Source organism: Urocampus carinirostris, chromosome 20 (genome assembly GCF_059441175.1).
Source record: "Urocampus carinirostris isolate Australia breed hairy pipefish chromosome 20, RoL_Ucar_1.0, whole genome shotgun sequence".
Taxonomy (NCBI): Eukaryota; Metazoa; Chordata; class Actinopteri; order Syngnathiformes; family Syngnathidae; genus Urocampus; species Urocampus carinirostris.
Genome location: NC_142368.1, coordinates 27,643,698 through 27,662,558, shown reverse-complemented (window position 1 = coordinate 27,662,558; position 18,861 = coordinate 27,643,698). Strand labels below are relative to the sequence as shown.

At 40.5% G+C, this 18,861-nt stretch overlaps 1 protein-coding gene across 1 annotated transcript in view; it reads left to right on the top strand.

The window, feature by feature from the left end:
• The window catches only part of capn3b (calpain 3b), a 71,436-nt gene that overhangs the window by 39,347 nt on the left and 13,228 nt on the right, over positions 1 to 18,861 (top strand). The window contains exons 12-15 of the mRNA XM_088324708.1: positions 18,095 to 18,261; positions 18,333 to 18,344; positions 18,464 to 18,672; positions 18,757 to 18,793. Of these exons, the coding sequence (XP_088180834.1) occupies positions 18,095 to 18,261; positions 18,333 to 18,344; positions 18,464 to 18,672; positions 18,757 to 18,793 (425 nt within the window). The remainder of the gene's footprint in view (positions 1 to 18,094; positions 18,262 to 18,332; positions 18,345 to 18,463; positions 18,673 to 18,756; positions 18,794 to 18,861) is intronic.

Here is an 18,861-nt window from a genome sequence, read left to right as displayed (position 1 = left end):
AAAATTGGTAAATTAAGGACTGGGAAGACTAGGAAAAATCTAATTGAGTGAATTGGAATAGATTAATTTGAGATAAAGGCATTTTTATACAAAAATATTGAAAAATTGTTAATAAATACTTTCTTTTTAATGAAATGGAAAAAATGTATTGATTGGAATACAAATGAGTAAGATGACTCGTTGCGGATCAATATACGCAATTTTCACATTAAATAGGTGAAGCTAAAATAGTAGATTTAATTGGTTTGAAAGAAAAAATTAAATGAGTTAAACTTTAATAGCGTCAACTGGGATAAATAATTGCATTTTTCGACATTGAATTGTGTTAAATCTAGATGAATAAAATAAAGGGTGAGTTTGATGAGAATTTCAGAAGGCTAGCGGTTAAGAGGAAGTAAAAAAAGGGGTAGTGTGAGAGCGCGCATGAGGAAGGAATGTTATTTTGAGAACGGATTGTTGCAAAAAACAAAAAACAAAGATAAGAGTCACTAAAAAATCAGATGATGTCCTTTTTGGAACTCACGAATTACTGCAGGAGCACATCTTATGGATGAAGGAAAGGGAGCAGTGAGACAGGTACAAGGTCAAATGTCACCAGATGAGTTGCATGTCACCATGTGGTCTACCAAAAGTCCTGACCCTAAGTACAAAACAAGCCTAGACAGAGTTACGCCCGCCAAAATAACAGTATCCTATGTGTACTCTGATAGCACTGCCAACGCCGCAGCAGCAGCCATTTTACCAGCCTCGATCATGCCGTGGTTCAGAATGTACTGCAGACCTCACATTTCATTATGTAAGAGTAAAGACACTGAGTGTTGGTTCCAGATGAGGGGATGGTGTAATAATAGTCTGAAAAAATAGTCCGTCTAATAACCTGTGAAGCCCTTTGAGACTCTTTGTGATTAAGGGCTGTACAAATAAAAACGACTTGACTTGAGTGGAAAGAGCTTGGGAAGCTGGTGGACAGGAGAAAATGTACGGGACTTGGTAGCAACAGGCGTTAACACATGGTTCAGCGATTCTACTGGACTATCCAGAAATTCATTATTCTGGACTATAACTATAAACTCAGGAGTACATCTGGACAAAAAGAAGGAATGACAAATTTACTTTACTAAGGAACAGGAGGAGCTATTAAAACAAATTCCTGATAAACTATGGTCCCAGGGACCCACAAATCTAATCTATAATAAAAAGACCCAAAACAGAACATCGGCCCAAAATAAAACAATATCCTTTAAAATCAGATGCAATGGAAGGAATATACCCAGTAATAGAAGATCTAAAGAAGGCGGGAGTACTAGTAGAATGCGCTGAGTCACTTGTAAACACCGATATTTCCTGTAAATAAGGTACCCCCATCAACAGGATGGAGAATGATTCAGGATTTGATAGCGATAAATAATGCAGTGATCCAAAGGTCCCCGTGTGTGGCGGATCCACACTTGCTATTGAACTCTCTGAACCCAAAGGCCAAGCATTTCACAGTGGTAGATATAAGCAACGCATTCTTCTCAGTCCCAGTGTATAAAGACAGTCAATTCTGGTTTGCATTTACGTTTAAAGGGAGAAGATATATATACACCAGATTACCTCAAGGGTATTGTGAAAGTCCAACAAATTACTCTCAAGTAATTGCATCAAGTCTGTCTATCTTCGAGCCTCCAAATAAGAGCCAATTACTAACTTATGTACCGTATTTTCCGCACTATATGGCGCACCGTGTTATAAGGCGCACCTTCAATGAATGATATATTTTAAAACTTTTGCCATACATAAGACGCACCCCATTATAAGGCGCTATAAGTGCATGCTGGTTTAAGATCAGGTAATTGTGCAATTTTGTAATTGTAATCCTGTGCAGTCCTTCGAGACATTTTTGTGATTAAGGGCTATTTACGGTAAATAAATGTGACTTGACTTGACTACAGTAGAGAATGTAGTTACGTTATGCAACCTCTAGAGGTTGCCACGCTAAAGGGAATGTCAACAAAACATTCAAAATGGTCAAACTTTATTGTTAACAAACAAGCTTTCCACAACTCCATTCACTCCCAAAATAAATAAACAGCCGTTTTATTATTTTCTCTGAGGTAAAGCATTTTCGTGACACATCTTTAACATCTTTGAACAACATCAAGGCATATCATTTTAATTTTCCTCCATTTAGTCAACACGCAAAAAAAAAACATCTGATACTGTTATTTTAAATGAAACGTTAGTGCAATCGCAATAAAGTGACACTCGTAATGTGCAAAAACAACAAGTGCAAAACAATAACAATAAAGCAATAACATAATAACTGTAAAATGTAAAACGTAAACACACAAAAGAAAAACAAAGATCACTCTATAAGCTCCTCATCGACGAATCCCTCGAATTCTTCTTCTGCAGTGTTCGAATTGACCATCTCAGTGAATGGGCCATCCAACACGTCCGGCTCCGTTTCATCAAGGTCGTCATTAATTGAGTCAGTGTCGCTGATGTTGTCTGGCTGTTCGGGGACAATTCCCGTCTTCTTGAAAGCTCGGACCACAGTTGAGACTGATATATCAGCCCATGCATTTACGATCCACTGACAGATGGTGGCGTATGTCGCCCAGCGCTGTCTCCCCGCACGTATGAAAGAGAATCGTTGTTTAATATTTCCCAGTATGCACAGCGCGAAAAATGGAGTCGGCGGCTGTTTCTCGTAGTTGCGAGACCTTGCGAATTTAATATTGAGCCATATATAAGGCGCACTGTGTTATAAGGCGCATGGTCAGCTTTTGAAAAAATTTTAGACTTTTAGGCGCGCCTTATAGTGCGGAAAATACGGTAGATGACATATTAGTACCATCAGAAAAAGAAAAAGAATATTGGACACAAAAGAGCAGGTGATCTGAAACATTTCAAATAATCAAAATTTTGAAATGTGTTTGAAAAAAACAACGTATTAACACAGAAAAAGAAATAGTATGATTGGAAATGAATTTTTCTTTTTTAATCACTAAATGAAATGTGCTTTCTTTTTAAAAGGAAAAAAGGACACACAAGTATTAATAGTCAGGCCAGGTCATGTTTATTTGTATAGCCCTTAATCACAAAGGATCTCGAGGGGCTGCACAGAGCAAAGACTATTGCAAACCAAAGATTATGATAATAATATAATATAATGCGAGTTGATAAGACAATTTATTAGTGACAAGTATGTGTTGTTTTATATTGAATCAATGAGAAAAGATAGTTGATTATGATTATAGAGAGAAGAAATGACAATTAAAAAGTTTTGACGTTGAGTTCCAATTGTCATTTTTGAGATTTTTGATGTTTAGGCAGTGTGATGGTTTGGAATTTTGATGAGTTTAGCCCCAAGGACAAGATCCCCTAGAAGGACAACTGATAAAAAGTCCTTCAAGAGAAGGTGAAATAAGCCACACTTAATTTTTTAAGTATGAGCGTGTTACAATTAACAAATGATTAATAAATACGTAACAAATGCTGACTTATTGTTTGGTTGAATTAAAAAGAAACAATTTCTATGGAAGGAGCGTTGTCAGAAGATAAAGAGAAACAGATTGATTGATCCTGAGTAGGATCAAAGGAATTCGAAAATAGCAGATTAATTATCTGGAGACAGATCATGAGAATTAAAAAATATAACTGCATGGATAAAAAAATAATGTCTACATGGTCATTTAACTAAAAGAAAAAAAGAAAAAAGGAAACAGAACGTGATCAAAAAGAAAAAAAGGCTAAAATAACAGAGAGAGTAATGTTTCATAGGAAAAACGAACACAGGCTATGCAACAACTCACACGTTTGCACAACACTGGAAAAATAGTGGCATGATAACATCAACAGGAAAACCAGTGACACATGCAAAACTGATAACAGAACTATTACAAGCAGTGCAGCTGCCAAAACAGTTACCTATATGCAAATGTGTGGCCCACACATCAGAAACGAACCCAGTTTTAAAGGGCAATGCATTTTCAGATAAAATAGCTAAACAAACCGCACAAGAAGAAATAACAGTGTTAAGTCAGAAAATGCCTTAAAAGACAAAATACTACAAAAAAAAATACAACAACAATCACCTAAACCAGAGCAAGAACTCTGGAAAAGAAAAGGAGCACATCTAGAAGATGGAATCTATAAATTACCAGAAGATAAACCAATCCTACCAAAAAATCTATACAAATGGGCAGCAATATTGAGCCATGGGAAGACACATGTCTCAACAGGAGGGATGTGGGATTGATAACCTATGGTTTTAACTCCTATTCAAAAAAAGTTTTGTAGAACATGTTTGATATGTGCAAAGCACAATGCTCAGGGTAATCTAAGACCAAAGAGAGGACAGTTTCCAAAACCAGATAATCCATTCCGACACATACATATGGACTTTATAGAACTTAACAATAGTGAAGGGAAAAGTTCTGTTTAGTGATAATATGCATAGAACTTTTTCCTACAAAACACCCAGATGCGCTAACAGTAGCTAAAGCATTATGCCAAGACATAATTCCACGTTATGGGATTCCAGAAAAGATCTATAGTGATAATGGTTCACATTTTGTAAATCAAATAATAACTTAGCATTTCATATAGACCTAAAACATCACTGTGCCTATCACCCACAAAGTGCAGGGTTGGTGGAAAGGATGAATGGAACTATAAAAAACAGACTTAGGAAGTGTATGGAAGAAACCAAAAGACCATTGTCTAAATGTCTAGAATTAGTAAAACCGTATATCAACATCACCAGTACAAATGGGCTAACACCATATGAAGTAATATTTGGTAGACCTTACAGATTACCATTCTTTAAAAATATGTGGGAAACTGACGACGAAAGTACTCTGGCTGATTACATGAGTAAAATGTTGCAGCACCAGAAGCAACTGGCGGATAGCAATGATAACGATGATACACTTTCTATGTCTCCACAGGAAAGCCAGTTAGTTTAACCAGGAGATTGGGTCCTGATAAAAAGCATAAAGAAGAAACACATGGGTTTATTTGACACATTGTAAGAAAGTGATTAATTATGACTAAAATAACTATTTCTAGCTTAGCATACACCGTTACGTCCTCATTTGCGTCATTGTAATAGCATTGTGGTACCTACTGTAGAGCTGTAGTTCCTCAACAAAACTTTCAGAGGAAGTCTGGCTACAAAGGGGGCTGCAATTATAGTTCCAGTCGTCTCAAACCAGTGAAGATTGTCCACAACTCTGGAAGTATTAGGAGGAATTGCAGATCTGCAGGTAGAATGCTCACTCCAACGCATAAGAAAATAGTAGCGGTAGGCGAATTGGTAGTAGCAATAATAGCAAAATTTTTTTGTTATTTGAAGAAAACCTTAATATGCAAAAGAGAAGAAGAAGAAGAAAAAAAAAAAACTCTCAGGTAGACACCTGAGACGGCGTTGGCCCTATCCCAGGTTTCTCCAAGACTCCCACGGGCGCTCAGATGCTTTGGCACTCGGCAGTGGTGAAGCCTTACTTGACGCTCCTTGCCGAGAGCTCCAACCCTGTAACTCTGGAGGGCGCTGCAGGGTCACTTCAAAACCTCTCAGCCGGTCACTGGAAGTTTGCGGCGTACATCCGTGCTACAGTGTGGAAGGAAAAAGGACTTCCCATCCTGGTGAAGTTGCTGAAAATGGACAACAAACGAGTTGTGTGTGGAGACCACATGCCACGGACCCTTGTGTCACACTCCTTGTTATGTGCAAATGTTACGACAGCTAAGGTCACCGCTCCTGTGACCCAGCAAGATATTACACCAGGACCAAAGTCGACCTCTCAAATCTAACCCAAAATCTATGCGAAACCGGATACAGATGATTGGTTCAAAATTACTACAGGTATTTCAAAAATAGATAATAATTGGCTTTTAATGGCTGAACAGGCTGCCCTGGCAGGTAAAACAGATTGCATAGTGTGCTTAGGTGCAAGGCCTTTACTACAGGTTGTACCCTTGGCTATAGATGCAAAATGTCTCTTGGATATGATGAACAATCAATACCTTACCAACCACTAACTGTTCTTTTTAGGACAAAGTATATCCTGTCACATCCTCAGAAAAACAAAAACCTATGTTCTCTAACAAAGTAGCTGCAGGAAACATTTTTTGCATAAATAGAACTGGTATAGGCAAACGAATGGGTAAATTAAATTATACACAATGTCACTCAGTGAAAGCTGTATGTATCAACTTCAAACCTCAGTCTCGAAGTGACATCTGGTGGTGGTGTGGAGATGATAAGCTATTTGATAGACTACCGTACAGCACCACAGGATTCTGTGCATCAGTATCACTGATTCTATCGGTATCTATTACTCCATTTTCTGTAACTGAACTATTAGCTTCAGAAAATAGTTTAATTCCACACACCTGGAAAGACGAGAGAAAGAAAAGATCATCATTGGGCTGGAGTGAAAATGACCTTACCTACATTAAAAGCATCGGAGTACCCAAAGGAGTACCTGATGAGTATAAGTTAGCAGACCAAATAGCAGCAGGATTTGAATCATTTCTCTGTTGGTGGTGCACTATTAATAAAAATGTCGATAGAATCAACTACATCCACTACACCGTGCAAAGACTGGGCAACAGGGCCTTTCTGCCATCCATGAACAGCTGTCAGCTACCTCTTTCAGAACAGGATTGCTTTTGACATGCTCTTAACAGAAAAAGGAGGTGTCTGTGCTATATTTGGAGATCAATGTTGCACATTTATCCCTAACAACACCGCAGCTTATGGAAACCTCACTAAGGCTCTAGAAAGCTTTAGGTCCCTCAACAGCAAGATGAAAGACCATTCAGGAGTTGACACATCAATGTGGGATGGTTTTGGACAGATGTTTGGCCATTACAAACAGTTGGTAATGTCAGTCCTAATGTCCGTTGCTGTTTTCACAGCAATTCTCACCTTGTGTGGATGCTGTTGTATTCCTTGTATCAGAGTATTATGCACCAAACTGATTAACACTGCTATACAGCCTGTTAAAACAGTGGTATCAGAAATGTATGCACTTCTCACCCCAAAAGGTGAAGCTCAGAAAGACAGTGATGACGATGATGCTTCCTTACACTTTCCAGATCTTTTTTCTGATCTTTTTGACTACAGTGAACCAGACGACAACAACACCAACGTTTAAACTCTGAGTGTAACATGAGTACTATAACATGATTCTGTAACTGAAAATCGAGAGAAGAAGTTATTAGATGACAATGAGAAATAGTGCAAAGTGAATAAACAGTAGGGAAATGATGGTTTTAAACTGTAAATATGTTATTCTACTGTTGCATACTATTCTTGCTTAGTGTGCTATTCTCGCCTAATTCAATAGTAGTAATATTGTTGATACGATAACATGTTGTTGTGAAAACTGCTTTTTTGTCACTCCCCCTCCCTTTAGCAGAAGAAACCTTATGTAAACTAGGGCGTTCCTAATACAATACAAAGGCAAGAACGAAAGAGACTTTTTCAGAGTGACTTCGGTAGACTGTAAGGGCAGTCTCTGGTCATTTCGCCTTGCAAGTAAAGTTATACTCAAGTCTCTGTGTCTTCTTTGAGTGCAGGTTTTATTATAAGTGTTGGGGTTAACCTAACAATTACAGTAATCAAGACGACAAGTAATAATCCCCTTGGATTATAATTTCCGCATCTGAAAGAGACAGCATTGGGCGAATCTTAGCAATATTACGGAGGTGGAAGAAAGCTACTCTAGTAATATTTTTCACACTTAACTAAAATAACAGATTAGGATCAAATAACACCTAGATTTTTGACCGAGTCACTATTGGTGATATTACATTTGCAGAAATTCAGCCCAATGTTTGAGAAAAAAAATCACGACAATAAGGTGAACAAACAATTAACCACTCCGTGTTTTTTGGGTTAAGGCACGAAAAATGAAGTGATATCCATCTTTGTATCTCAGTGAGAAACACTTCCAGATTTCTACAACTGAACTGACCAGTTGTCTCCAGTGGCAAATACAGTTGAGTGTATCTGCATAATCAATGAAAAGTAATATTATACATGTGGATAATATCACCAAGCGGAAGCATATAAATACTAAAAAGAAAGGGCCAAGTACAGAGTCCTGTGGAGCGCCACATTAGAATGTTCACAGGTCGGATTGCCGTAGTTTTCACATTGCGTCCTGTCTGACAGGTAGGACCTAAACCACGAGTGTACGGTTCCTGAGATACCGGTGCATCTTTCCAGACAAACAAGTAATGTGTTGTGGTCAACAGTATCAAAAGCAGCATTAATATCCAACAGCGGTATCATTGACGAGGCACCGAAATCTATTGCTAAGAGGAGATCATTGGTTAGTTTAGCCAGGGCTGACTGGACAGTTTTAAAGAGACTATTTTCCAACCTAAAGTTGTTCAGCTGCTGACCTTTTAAGTAATTTTGCAAAAAATGGTAGATTTGACACTGCCCTACGCTTTCCAGGTCAAGGTTTGGTCGCTTAAGCATGGGTTTAATGACAGCAGACTTGAAGGCTACCGGAATTATACCCGAGGATAGCGATATATTTATAATATTTAAAACTGAAGATCCCAAACAGATCTTTCAACAGTAAAGCCAGAAACGTATCAAGCAGGCAAGTAGTTCGTTTGGCCCTTCTGACCATCTGTGTAAGACTATCAAGGGATAAATCACTAAAACTGGAAAACATTTCTGAACAGCCGCCAACACGGAGCTGATTCAAAACCTCTGCTATTTTAAGGTAGGACGAGTTTGCAGAATGTTCATTTAAAATGTCATTCAGGATGAGTTGAATCTTTTTATTAAAAAAACCCATAAAGTCATCAGCAGGATAGGTAGAACTATTCGGGTTGAGTTTCTGTCTAGTAAATTTCACCATTGTGTCGAACAAAAATTTGGGATTATTTTTATATACAGCAATATTCTTAGAGAAAGACAATGCTTAAGCTGAGGCAAGAGCTTCTTTATATTTCGGCAAGCTGTCATACCAGGCCAGTCGGAAGACCTTTAGCTTTGTAGTGCGCCATTTTCGTTCAAGTTTCCTGCAACCTTGTTTGAGTGACCTGGTTTCTTCAGTAAACCAAGGTGTATGCTTCTTAGGTTGAAATTTATGCCGTAGGGGTGCCATATAATCAAGAACATTAACCAAAGCAGTATTAAAATTGTTTGTAAGTGAGTCAACAGGCCCAATATACGAAGGGAAGGCCACGTTTGCCGTAGATAATAGTTCTTTCAAAGCTAATGTCTTTGCATTGCGGATATTGCGGCTACTAAAACCTAAATTTTCCTTCTCACAGTAAATATTAAACAGTACCTAACACTTAAAAGTCTTTTTGGCGTCCTTGGACCTTCAGTTCTAAATATTATAAACATATCACTCTCCTCAGGTGTGGTTCCAGCAGCTTTTAAATCCGCCGTTATTAAACAGACACTGAAACGACCCAACCTTGATCCAGAAATCTTATGTAAGTATAGACCTGTGTCAAACCTACCTTTCCTTTCTAAAGTACTTGAAAAAGTAGTGGCACAGCAGCTGAATGATTTCATATCCGATAATAACCTTTTTGAATCCATGCAATCAGGATTCAGGGCTAACCACTCTACTGAGACAGCTCTGATCAAGGTAACAAATGATCTCCTACTGGCAATGGATTCTGGCGCTTCATCACTTTTGCTGCTGCTGGATCTTAGTGCTATTTTTGACACAGTGCACCACAATTTCCTACTAGAACGGTTGGAAAAATGGATTGGCCTCTCAGGAACCGTCCTCTCGTGGTTCAGATCCTACCTCTCTGATAGGACGCACTGTGTTAAATATGACGAAATGACATCTGAGCCCTTTAATGTTACCTGTGGTGTTCCACAGGGTTCAGTGCTTGGCCCCCTTCTTTTCAGCATTTACATGCTTCCATTGATGATATTATTCGCAAGTACAATATCAGCTTCCACTGCCACGCAGACGACACTCAACTATATCTTCCGTTGGAGGAATCTCCCACACTAAACTGTGGAAATTTGGAGGCCTGCCTCATTGAGATAAAAGAGTGGATGTCACTCAATTTCTTGCGTCTTAACTCTGAAAAGACCGAAATGTTAGTCATTGGTCCATCTAAATGCCGTGACTTATTCTCAAAAACTGCTGTGAACATTGACAAATGTCACATCACACAGAGTGACTCAGTTAAAAATGTAGGTGTCATATTTGACCCTGATCTATCATTTGAAACACATGTAAAGAAAATTACTAGAACCGCTTTCTTCCATCTTCGTAACATTGCTAAAATCCGTTCAATACTGTCTCAGTCGGATGCGGAAATTATAATTCATGCGTTTGTTACCTCCCGTCTCGATTACTGTAATGCACTACTCTCTGGTCTCCCGAAGTCTAGAATCAAGTCTCTTCAGCTGGTACAAAATGCCGCAGCGAGGCTTTTAACTAGGACAAAAAAGTACGATCACATTACCCCAATTTTAGATAACCTGCATTGGCTCTCTGTTAGCTTAAGATGTGATTTTAAGGTTCTGTTTGTAGTATACAAAATCATACATGGACTTGCTCCCTCTTATCTTTCAGATCTGATTTGCCCCTATGTCCCGGTCCGAAGCCTACGATCTGAGAGTGCCGGTCTTCTGGTGATCCCAAGAGCAAAGAAGTGTTCTGCTGGTTCTAGAGCGTTCTCCATCCGGGCACCGGTGCTGTGGAATGCTCTTCCCCCTGAGATCCGATCTGCAACCTCAGTGGAAATGTTTAAATCTAAGCTTAAAACTCACTTCTACTCCATCGCATATGAATAACCTACTCTTCTCGTCGGCTGAAAAATAGTCTGAGTAATATAGTGTAATAATCTGTGAAGCCCTTTGAGACTCTTCGTTATTTAGGGCTATACAAATAAAAATGACTTGACTTGACTTGACTTCAGAGATAGAATTAGGATACGGTAACACTGAAACGTTTGAGGCTACCACACCCCGAGTCAGAACAAGGTCTAGAGCAGGGGTGGGCAAACATTTTGAGTTGCGGGCCGCATTGGCTTAAACATTTTTTGAAAGGGCCAGAAGGAGAATAAAATGTTGGTTACATTTTTTGTATATAGCAATACAGTCTCAAATACAAACCTCAGCAATACCTGAGTGTAGCTTCTATGATGTTAAACAGAAGAAAGAAAAGCTACTGTACTTGTTTTAGGTTTGAGGAGTGGTAATATTTCTCATCTCATCTCATCTCATCAGCTGCACCGCTTATCCTCAGTAGGGTCGCGGGGGTGTTGGAGCCCGTCCCAGCAATCATCGAGCATTGGGCAGGGGACACCCTTAACTGGTTGCCAGCCAGTTGCAGGGCACACGGGGACAGACATCTCACTCGCTCATTCACACCTAGGGACAATTCGGACCGGCCAATTCACCTGAAATGCATGTTTTTGGAATGTGGGGGAAAACCGGAGTGCCCGGAGGAAACCCACGCAAGCACGGGGAGAACATACAAACTCCGCACAGTAAGGCCGGGAGCCTGATTTGAACCCACGCAGGAGGTTCCCACGACCTCAGAACTGTGCCGCACACGCGCTAACCACTGCGCCGCCGTGCTGCCCGTGGTAATATTTATTTTGTTAAATATGTTTAATTTCGGGCAGCATGGCGAGGCAGTGGTTAGCGCGTGTGCGGCACAGGTCTGAGGTCATAAGATGGAAACTGTGTGGAGTTTGCATGTTCTCCCCGTGGGTTTCCTCCGGGCACTTTGGCTTCCTCCCACATTCCAAAAACATGCATGTCAGGTCAATTGGCCGGTCCAAATTGTCCCTAGGTGTGAATGAGCGAGCGAATTGTCTGTCCCTGTGTGCCATGCGACTGGCTGGCAACCAGTTCAGGGTGTCCCCTGCCCACTGCCCGAAGACCGCTGGGATGGGCTCCAGCACCCCAGCGACCTTACTGAAGATAAGCGGTGCAGATAATGGATGGACGGATGGATGTTTTATTTAGTTTTCAGTTTGATAGCCGGTCATCCACTCTAATTTCGTTGTTAATCTATTTTTAGTAGCAAAATTTACATTTATCTGCACTGATAGGGTTTAGAATTAACAATCAATCTATTTTGTGTCAGAATAAGTCACACAGTAATACACTTTGAATTTCAATGACATTTCAAATGAAGGACAAGAAGGTTCATTAAATAAGCAAAGAAAACACAATTCCAATGTTTTCCAGTTCAGGGGATCCAAAATGCATGGGTGGAGAAGCACCTTTTCCGTTACCTGCTCTATCTAGTGTTAAAACGGAGAAGTGCAACAGAGTTGAGCTCAAGCGCCATGTGCGGGCCATATTCAACTATATTTTCAGAATTTGCTGCGGGCCAATAAAAACTGACCCGTGGGCCGCAGTTGTCCCGCGGGCCGTAGTTTGGACACCCATGGTCTAGAGTATTTCCTTCTTTATGGGTGGGCTTGTCAACTATTTGATTAAAACCAAATGTATCGTTGCACTTTGCCGAAATACGGCGTTGAAGTGTTAATTTTGGCGCTACAGTTCGAAGTGCAAACTCGATTGGAGGGACTCGGCCAAGTAAACACGAAGCTGCCTACCTCAGCCAGAACACACTCTTAGGCGCTGAAGTAAAGCTTCGGGTTATTTAGGTTCGTTGTACAGTTTAAGTCTACTATTACTAGGATCCCAAGAGCCAAGAAGAGATCCGAAGGTTTGCGTTCTCCATTCGGGCACCGGTGCTGTGGAATGCTCTTCCCCCTGAGATTAGATCTGCAACCTCAGTGGAAATGTTTAAATCTAAGCTTAAAACACACTACTATTCTATAGCACAGGCGTGTGAAACAAGTTTGACGCAAAGAGCTGAAATTTTTAACTCTGAGAGTCAAAGAGCCACACCACGCACTGACCTGCCATCACAGAACGACACACACAAACACACACAATTAAAAACATTATTTCCTATAACAATCCTCTCCTTACAATACAACAAGGATTGTTCTTGTGTTGATTTCAAGGAAAGTGTCCACCCTCAATACACAAAAAAAAAAAACTAAACATGAAACAAGGCACAGAGCCACAATATATAGAAAATATGATGAGGCAAAGCCGCAATCTTATTGGCCAAGAGCTGCATGCGGCTCTAGAGCCACTTGTTCGCCACCCCTGCTATAGCATATGAATGACCTATACTTTATGTTGATGATATCTGCGTATTATTTGCCCTCATGTAGATTTTACATCAGAGGATGGTAAAATAATAATTAAGCTATTGTTTGTTATAGTATGTGGTCTGTGCAGCCCTTTGAGACTCTTTGTGATTGAGGGCTATACAAATAAACATGACTTGACTTGACTTGATCAATCAGTGACTTAAAAGCAAGCGCAAGTGGATTAGATGGGGAGTTTATGTGAACATTAAAATCACCAATAATTACAACGTTGTCCGCATAAGTTGCTAAGTCAGTTAACAGTTCCGAAAATTCATCCCAAAAATTTGAATATGATCCAGGTGGACAGTACACAGCAACTACATAAATTGTTCGTGACATTGAGGACCTCATAACAAATGCTTCAAACGTTTAAAAACAGTAGAGGTACTGGGAGTGAATTTCAGCATACTTTCCGATATAAAAGCAACACCACCCCGTTTCTTGCAGGGTCATGCCAAATGCAAACTCACAAAGTTAGGGGGAGAAGCCTCATTTAGCGATACAAACTCATTTGGCCAATTAGGCTAAGATTGTGATCACTGATAAGGTCATTGAAAAGCAAAGCTTTGAAAGTTTGTGATCTAATATTCGGAAGACCAAGCTTCAGCACTGTGGACCGAGCTGAACCCTTTACCGAAATTTGAACCTTACCTTAGTGGTAACCTCCGTAAGATTTTGCTCCCCGACATGGATCTTGTGCCTGGAATGGCGGCAGTTGCGGCCCGGATTCCATATGACATAAAATATATTTAGTAACAGTAAGAATTAAGGCAAAATTATATAATGTGTCCCTTTTTTAGCACTAAATTTGATAAAAATGTGTCAAAAACTCAAAAGGCAAAAGGGGAAGTGGGTTTTTTTTCCCCTCAAAATTGGATTTTTGTAGTGAAGTGAGTGAAGTTTTGCCGTTTTTTTCTTGATGAAATGATCTGCATTTATATAGCGCTTTTCAAGTAAATGACTTCCCAAAGCGCTTTACAATGTGCTCCACATTTCCCAATAGCGGCCTTGTATTGCAGCCATGTAAGACGCCAACCTGCTTCTTGGGGGTATTAGGGGTTCAGTGTCTTACCCAAGGACACTTTGACATGTAACACGGACGAGCCGGGATTCAAACTGGGATCCCTTGATCCCCAAGACGAGCGCTCTACCTCCTGAGCTACAGCCGCTCCGATAAATAAATGCATACGATATAAATCTATTTATTTATATACCCTGGTCATATCCCTCGAGAGGAGTGACCGACAGCAATGCAAGAACATACAAAAACAAAGAAAATAAAAAAGGGCAAAAGTATCAAAAAACACACAGAAATCTTTGGACCATGGCCAACCCAAATGTCCAAACACCCAAACAAGTTAAGCACCTCGGCACCCAAGTAGGGCATGGTGTCGTCCCTGCAGATGAAACGGAACACAAGGAAGCGGCCATGTCACTCGGGTCTGGGTGACGCAACACACTCTTGTTCAACAGCAGGGCCTGACAGCTTTCTCTGGTTTACCCCTGACGCATCATACGGGTGCCCAGCCCATCCTTAAGAACGCGTCTACAATCCCACTATCCTTTCACAACACCTCTCCACTCCTTTCTATCACCAAAAAGTGCTCTAGCTTCCACTATATGTAGACCTCTTTCCTGCAGTGCACTCATAAGACAATAAATCCACGTCAATCGCGGCATTCTTCTTGGTCTCCTTTCTTTACTTCTGCTTTGTAGATCCTCTTCAACATTTGCTCCTCATTCATCCTCTCCATGTATTCAAACCAACCGAGTACTCTCTTATCCACGCACTTGCTCGGTTCCACGACTACTCCAGTTCTGTATCTCACAATTTCATTTCTCAAACTATCCAATCTTGTCACTCCTAACATAGTCCTCAAACACTTCATCTCAAAAACATTTAATTTTCTTCTCCAATCTGCGTTCAGACTCCAACACAGTCGGCACAACCACACTCTCATACAGTCCCCTCTTAACATGCATACTCTTACTCTTGTTGCTCATCACTCTCCTCAGAGCACTCAAAACCTTGCTTCCTTGATTCACTCCGTGCAATACCTCGCACTCTATTTCACCAACTGCAGCCACATGACAACCCAAGTACCTAAAGCTTTCAACTTCTTCCAGCACCTGTCCATGCAACCTTATTTCTAACGCCATGCACACTCTATCACTTCATCACCTTACTCTTCCCAACATTCACACATAACTCACGCCTATTACATACCCTTCCAAACTCCATTACCAACCTTCTCCATGTTACCTCAGAATCAGCCACAAGCGCTGTGTCATCTGCAAACAACAACTGACTTACCTGCCACACCGTTCCACTGTTATCAATCATCTCTATACCTCTGCCAAGTACTCTTGCATTCACCTCTCTCACTACACTATCCATGTACACGTTAAAAAGCCCTGATGACATCACACACCCCTGTCTCACACCAGTCAACACAGGGAACCACTCACTTGTCTCACTACTCTTACACATGCTTTGCTGTTCACATAAAAACTCTTCAATGCTTCCAACAACTTTCCACCCAATCTATACATTACCATCACTTGCCACAACGCCTCTCTATCAACTCTGTCATTCGCCTTTTCTAAGTCCATGAAAGCCAAATAAACATCATAACCTTTTGCAAAATATTTCTCACACACCTGTCGTACTGCAAACACCTGATCCACACATCCTCTTCCTTTCCTAAAACCACTCTTCTCCTCCATCACCACCTCATCCCCGTTCTTCCTCTCACTCTCTTAATCAAGTTCCATACAGCTTACACAGACAACAAACTAATACCTCTCGAATAGCTACATTCATACTTATCACCTTTACCCTTATACAATGGCACCGCACATGCACTTACACCAATCAACAGAAACCACATAACTTAAAAAGCATACATTCAACAAGCGTACTAACCAGTCAATCATAGCTGTGGCACCTTTTTTCAAGCATTCAGCAGTACAACCACCCAACCCAGGCGCCTTCCCCCTTTCATTTCTTTCACTGCCTCTTGCACCTACCATGTTTCCACAGGCTTCACATTTAAATCACCCAACACGTGCATTCTCCCCATACCACCGATCGCCTTGACTCTTACTTCTCTCCCATCCTCCACATTTAGCAAATCCTCAAAATACTCTTCCCATCACGTTCTGACTGCACTACCGCTAACCAGCAATCTACCGTCCTGATCTTTAACTTTCTCTATCTTTCCAGACTCACTCTTTCTTACTCTTTTCACTTCTTTCCAGAACACTTTTCTCCTTTCCTCAAAGTTCACTCCTATCTTTCGACACTATTCATCATTTGCTTTCCTTTTCGCTGCTTCCACTACCGCTTTTACCAACCTTTTCTTAACTGTATACCTTTCATACGCATCACCAATCTTATCTTGCAGCCACTCCTCAAAGGCACGCCTCTTGTCTGTCACAGCCTCTGAGACCTCATCATTCCACCATTTACTTCCTTTCCTAATACCTCGAGCAACTTTTCTCATTCCACACACTTCTTTTGCACTCCTCAACACTGCCTATTTAAACCACTTCCATTCCATTTCCACACTCTCCACTTCTCTTTTACTAATCCATTCAAACTCTTTCCCTATTCTCTCTTTAAACTCTCTTTCCTTTTCTGCCTTATTAAACTCTGAAATTTTCACCTCTTCCCTCACACTTTTCAAAAAATAAACACAAGTTTATTTGCACAATTTGTAGTCTTTGAAGAATAAGTGCGTTGATCATTTCAGGTGTTGGTTCGATGGGGAATCAGGAGGTGATCCCGAGACCGGAGAAGTGCTGCAGGAAGCCCTCCACGATCCATCTATTCTGTTTTCCTTCCACATAAAAATGATCAGACATACCACTCATTTCACCTCTGTAAACATGCACATCCAACAATCTAGTTAACATCCCTTTCTTAACCACTACATAATCCATCAGTGCTCTGTCCACCATCTTGCCACTATCCACTCTGACAAAGGTATACTTATTCACGGCCCTCTTTTTAAACAATGTATTTGCAATCACCAACTCATTTTCCACACATAACTCAATCATTTTCTTCCCACACTCATTTACATGCCATTACAACCCTAGTAGTTAAGGGAGTCAAACACTTGTGGGGGTGCTGGAGCCCATCCCAGTTATCTTCAGGCAGTGGGTAGGGGACACCCTCAACTAGTTGCCACTTGCAGGGTAACTCACTTGCTCATTCACATCTAGGCACAAATTGAGATTTCTGCCATATTTAAGTAGTACCTTAATTCAAACCTAGCGTTTGTTTCCGGTAGTGCACAACAAGACCAACAAGGGTTAAAGTACAGCTAATAATTATAAAACTTGTATTTCTGATGAGGGTGGAGGTGAGGGTGTTCACAATGGGATTCCGGGGACGAGAGTGACCTCAATGTAGTTAATAGGCTTGTGTTTGCTAAAATACGACACAGTGACTTCTTTCAAAAACAAATAACTCAACTTATTTATGGGCTTGTCAAATTCCACTAATGGGAACCACAATTGCGTGTCATCAAAACACTACTGCTCATTTTAAATGTATTCGGAGATACATGTTTCACAGCTAACTACCACCATGATCGTTCTGCCACCTCTCCACTCTTGTTGGTGTCCATTTTTCATTTTCTTTTGTCCACTCATTTTAAATAGTGAACTTAAATGTCAACTCAAAACCTATTATAATACTGTTTGAAATTGTATTTTTAATATTTTTCTGGGCGGTCGGATTCAAAAGCCTAACAGGCCGTATATATGGCCACGAGGTCTGTTTGTTTGCCCTTGCTTGTTCTATCCGTTGCACTAAATGCCGAATTCATTAATTCCATTGTAGCTGTCAGTAAGTTTCTCTTATCAATTGTCGAATGAAATGATTGGTATTTTTTGACAGACACCTTCTGGACCAACCCTCAGTATCACTTGCAATTGTACCAAGATGAGAACTCGGAGGAACGACAAGAACTTGGCACCGTGGTGGTGGCGCTCATGCAGAAAGGTCGTCGTTTACAGAAGCAGATGGGGCCCCGGTTCCTAACTATCGGATTTTCCATCTATGAAGTGAGGCGTCATCACTTACAAGACATCTGCAGGGCTCACGTGCTTAATGATTGTTTTTTCTTTTTTTGCAGGTACCAAAAGAGGTAATTCTCAACGCAATTTTTTTAGCTCCTTAAAAAGGAGTATTATATGAAATGGCTTCGGCCATTGGTGCATTCAACCCCCCAAAAACATCAGATGGCGTTCATCTCTCATACTTAAGATGTGTGGCCAGAATCAGCACCTACAGAAGGACTTTTTCCTGTACAACGCCTCCAAGGTCAAATGTAAACATTACATAAATCTGCGCGAGATCACTGAGCGGTTCAGGTTGCCTCAGGGGGAATACGTTGTCATCCCTACCACCTTCGAGCCTCATCAGGAGGGTCAGTTCATCCTGAGGGTCTTTTCTGAGAGCAGGAGCACATCGGAGTAAGGAAGTTTTGTGAAAATCCCCTATCAGGCAAGTATCATGACGGCATCGGGTTAAATTCCATTTTGTTTGGTCCATCACAGGGAAGCAGAGAACACAATCGGCACTGATCAGACAAAGGTTGCTTTATGATTCTATTTTTTCCATTTCAATATCTCACAACTAATTTGTTGTCATGAAAAGACACA